This window comes from Hibiscus syriacus, unplaced genomic scaffold, assembly GCF_006381635.1.
Source record: "Hibiscus syriacus cultivar Baekdansim isolate YM2019G1 unplaced genomic scaffold, ASM638163v2 tig00111659_pilon, whole genome shotgun sequence".
Classification (NCBI taxonomy): Eukaryota; Viridiplantae; Streptophyta; class Magnoliopsida; order Malvales; family Malvaceae; genus Hibiscus; species Hibiscus syriacus.
The window spans coordinates 123,764-128,614 of record NW_024063149.1 but is presented as its reverse complement, the minus strand read 5'-3'; the positions used below and the strand labels follow the sequence as shown (position 1 = coordinate 128,614).

Genomic DNA, 4,851 nt, shown 5'->3' with positions numbered 1-4,851 from the left:
GAGACACATCCTCGGGATCAACCGTCAAATCAACCATGATGCCAAGAATTACACGAGACTGGAAGCTTAATCTCGTGAAGCTTCTGGAAAGAAGTAGAAACAGCGGAAGAAAACACCCAGGTATTGGCGAAAGATACCATGATAAGATAGCACTTGAGCTATCTAAGAAAGCAAGAAAGAAACTGAAAAAGTTATGTAATCTTTATTAACAAGAAGTTGAGCTCTCTTGAATTAGAGAGAAGCTATTTATACATATAAGAATGGTAGCATCTGCTGTTACAACAAACTGTTAGCAGCTCAACAACTTAACTGCTACAAGATAACAAACTATTCTAGAACTACAACATATCCATAAGCACATGTTCATAACACTAACACGGCCAACCTCGGTCTGAATCACCTGACCACCAATATCGAAGTGAAGTCATGAATAATATTCTCCCGGAGAAGAAAGCATCCCATAACATACGTCGGAATAGCCTCCCCACAGATTTGATATAAACAGCCCGGCTCCCATACGATAGTGTGCGGTTAGTCCATCCCCGGACTATGGAGGACGGTTTATCGCGAAGGAACCCAAATGCAGTAGTTCGATTCTGACCAATTACCAGCGGCATACCTAAATATGAACCTAGTTCGGTTACAATATTAACTCCAAGAATGGAACTCAGCGTTATACACAAATTAACAGGAGTAGACGGACCAAAATAAATGCTCGACTTTGCATAGATCACCTTCTGGTCAGAGGCCCTTTCATACATATCAAGCACTGCACGCAATCGGGCAAATTCATCGGTTGAACAACGGAGGAATAATAAACAGTCATCAGCATAAAATAAATGTGTAATACGAGAACCGCCACGCAAACTTTGAATATGCAATTTATATTATTTATTCGACTTTTTATTGTTGATCGATTCAACACTAATCCAATTTGATTTATATTATTAATTGTTAAATAATACTTGCATAATTTTGTTTATTTTTTTATTATCATTTGTATAGTTATATGCAACTTTCCCATAACCGTTGACAATTTTTTTATATAAGACCTTGATGTAATTTTGATCATAATCATTATTTAATATAATTTATTTATGAATTTATGGAGTGATATAAATGGTAAAAGCGAAAGTTATTCTTCTTAGAAGATTTAAGAATAGTAGTTTCGGTGTTTGCTTATTTGCGTCGACTGAAATGATTATAAAGTAATATTTGTTCATATATTTTTTTAATCTATTGACATTGCATAAACACTCAATAGATACATTGTTCGAACCTGGAACCTCTAAAGAGAATAATATTTTCTTCACCACAATAAATTCTACTCATAGTATTTTAAATAAATAGGATTACATATATTATTTTCTTAAAAAAATTGTTTAACATATACTTATATTATAATATAATTTATTTTATAATTTAATGTAATAATAATAATTTTATAGTTAACTAGTTTTTATTTTTTTTTAATTGAAGTCCCTTGATTTGTAAAAATTATTATATTTGGTGTTCAAACTCAAAATCTTAAAGAATAAATGGACATCTTTTAACCAATTAAATGGTTTGATTTGTAAAAATAAATAAAACTTTTTTTAACATTGTTAACTGAATTTCATTAATAAAAACAATGAAATGAATCAGAATTACAAAGCACCTAAACATAAAGAGAAAATTGGAGATAATAATCAACAAAAACTCATACAAAAAATAAAAAATATTAAACTCAAGGATATGAAGAAAAAATGGAACCTTCCATTGACAACGATGACCAACATCAAAAGAACCCAGCGAGCCACTTTACCAAGTGATAAAAAAGTGGTAAGCAAACCAAATTATTTGGCAGGATACTTCGTAACAAAATTCTGATTATATTGACAAATAACTTTTCACCATATAGGGATTTGACTATACGTGACACAAGAACAAATATTCTTATGTAAAATTAAAAAAAAAACTCAAGAGAAATTAAAAGAAAATATATAATATTAAAAAATAAGAGAACTAATAATCACCAAAAGTTGAGAAGTAATATTAAAATTGATGTCGTATACAACAATCTAAATAAAAATAAAATGAAAAAAAGAGGACACAAATTTTTAGGAAGAGAAGTTAAAGAAATGCGAAGGCGGCTTAATGATTCAAAAATGAAGTGAATTTTGCTTTAAAAAATAAATAAAACATGTAAGATAAATTAATAATTTTCTAATTACAAGAGTAGATATATTCTATACAAAACCTCATGTGAGAAATAGTTTTATCCTTTATAATAGAATCCCGTTAATATTAGCGTAAGTCGGTAATTACTATCTGGCGCTGAACAGACACTTCTTGGAGAAGCCGAGTCGTTAAGCGCCGCACTTCACTATTTCTTTGGCGCAAAGCAGGAGCCAAGCCCTCCCCCACATCCCTCATCTATTGGAAGACTTTTCCTCCATCCACCTTTCTTTCATCAGATTAGTATAGGTTTAAACTTCGGGTAAAGTACAAAAATGATCTCTCAATTATAAGATGTTACTTTTTTGAGTCACTTGATTATTAAAAGTTACAAAATGGTCTTCAACTATATGATGTTGATTTGTTGAGTCTCTTGATTATTAAAAGTTACAAAATGGTTACTCAACTATTCATATATTCTAAAATTGTCCTTAAACGTTAAAAAATCGCCGAACGTCTGAGCTTGACGTTAACATGTTGATTAGGATATGATAATCATTTGAGATTATGGGATAAAATTTTATCATATCACAGTTAGAATGTTAACTTTCAACTCAGAAAGTCGTCAATCTTTTTAACAGAAAATGATGAATTTGGAACATATGAATAGTTGGGTGACAATTTTATAACTTTTAATAGTCAAAGGACTCAATAAAGTAATGTCCTATAGTCGGGGACCAATTTGTAATTTTTAGTAGTTGAGGACTCAAAAAAGTAATGCCTTATAGTGGGGGGACTCAACAAAGTAATGCCCTATAGTCGAGGGACTCGAAAAAGTAATGTCCCATAGTCGAGGACTATTTTATAACTTTTAAACTTAACAAAACAACATCCTATAATGGAAACTATTTGTGTACTTTACCTCAAACGTTTTTGGTTGATTTTTTAGTTATTTGATTTTAAAAGGCCAATTTACTTCACTTCTTAACATATTTTAATTGTTCAAAGAGCTAATAATAATGTTATTTCATATCATTGTTTGAATGTAGAAGACATAAGAGATGAACAAAAGTTTATTTTGTTATACTTATAAATAGGGTAAAGTATATAAATGGTCTTCTGATTATAGGACATTACTTTGTTGCGTCCATCAACTATTAAAAGTTATAAAATGGTTCTCTGACTATAGGGTGTTACTTTGTTGAGTTCTTCGACTATCAAAAGTTACAAATTGGTCACTCGACTATTCATATGTTCCAAACTAGTTCTTTCATGTTAAAAAATTTATAGTTAATCTGAGCGCATGTTAACATGTTACATGTGATATGATAGTCGTTTGAGATTATGGGATCCGATTTTATCATATCTCAATTAGTAGGTTAACGTCCAACTCAGACTATTTTATCATATCTCAAAAGTTATGAAATAAACGTCAATTTTTAATGAAAAATGACAAGTTTGGAACATACAAATAGTCGGATAACCATTTTTGTAACTTTTAATAGTTGAGGACTCAACTAAACAACACATTATATTCGAATGATTATTTCATAACTTTAATAGTCAAAAAACTCAATAAAATAGTAGTCAATGATCATTTATGTAATTTACCCTTAAATATTCGTAGTTGATTTCATATATACGCCAACACGTTTGAGCCGAAAATTCGGTTCCAGCTGTAAAATGAAGAAAATAGGTAACATGGATGGGGGCAAGAGACGCGGTCATCTCCTTGTCCTGATCAAATCTACAAAGCCTTCGAGTATAAGCTAAGCAATCCTTTTTGAATTCTTGGGTATTATAAATACCCTTATCTTCATCCGAACAATTTCTCAACATTTCTCTTCATTTTCTTGTTTGATTCTGGGTTTATGAGATGAGCAACGTTCCCAGTTCTTTAACAGACTCTTGTTTTACCCTCTTCAAACTTGCCATTTCTTCATCTGATCCCTGGCCTTTCTCCTTCGTTTTCTTCTAACACACAGACCTTCTTTTGGTTAAAAAAATGGGGATTATTGGAGACAAAACAGCACGTGAATTTCCACCTTCATCTTCATGCGTTTCACTTCCATCATCATGAGAACAAGGAGCTCAAAGATGTTCCAAAGGGCAGTCTGGCAATCCTGGTGGGTCAAGGTGAAGAACAACAGAGGTTTGTGATTCCTTTGATGTATATTACCCACCCGCTGTTCATGCAACTGTTGAAGGAAGCTGAGGAAGAGTATGGATTCGATCATGAAGGTCCCATCACCATCCCTTGCCATGTCCAGGAGTTTCGCGATGTTCAAGGAATCATCAACAAAGACCACCGTCACCATCACCATCATCATGTCTGGTGTTTTTAATTAATCATCAATTCTTGAAATGTCATCATGCTGATTTGTTTTATGTTTTTTTTCTAGTGTTTTAAAGAAAGACAATGAATGATGGGATCATTCTTTGTACATAAAATTCATTTGTGAATGTGAACATATTATAAAGCATTAACGAATTGTTTCCTTGACGTGTAATGGCGTTTCGTCCATCATTACGATTTGCTTCCCAACTGCATGATTTTAGAAACGCGTTTTTTATTAAATACCAAATATCCATGTTATTATTTTAAGATTTAAAACTTACTTTCATATTTTATGTTTTGTATTTGAAAGTATTTTTTCACTTATTTCTATTTAATTTATTTTAATTGTTGGTCTA

General features: G+C 31.5%; 1 protein-coding gene across 1 annotated transcript; it reads left to right on the top strand.

Moving 5' to 3' along the window:
* The first annotated feature begins 1,767 nt into the window (after nucleotides 1-1,767).
* Nucleotides 1,768-4,644, top strand: LOC120167000 (auxin-responsive protein SAUR32-like). The gene is made up of 2 exons (XM_039176145.1): nucleotides 1,768-1,821; nucleotides 4,062-4,644. The coding sequence occupies exons 1-2, from the start codon at nucleotides 1,768-1,770 to the stop codon at nucleotides 4,500-4,502; spliced, it is 495 nt and encodes a 164-aa protein (XP_039032076.1). The 3' UTR covers nucleotides 4,503-4,644.
* Nucleotides 4,645-4,851: the final 207 nt, after the last annotated feature.

Coding starts and splice junctions, on each gene's coding strand:
- LOC120167000 (XM_039176145.1), top strand. CDS start 1,768: ATGACCAACATCAAAAGAACCCAGCGAGCCACTTTACCAAGTGATAAA. Junction 1,822..4,061: donor TACCAAGTGATAAAAAAGTG/GTAAGCAAACCA, acceptor GTTCTTTAACAG/ACTCTTGTTTTACCCTCTTC.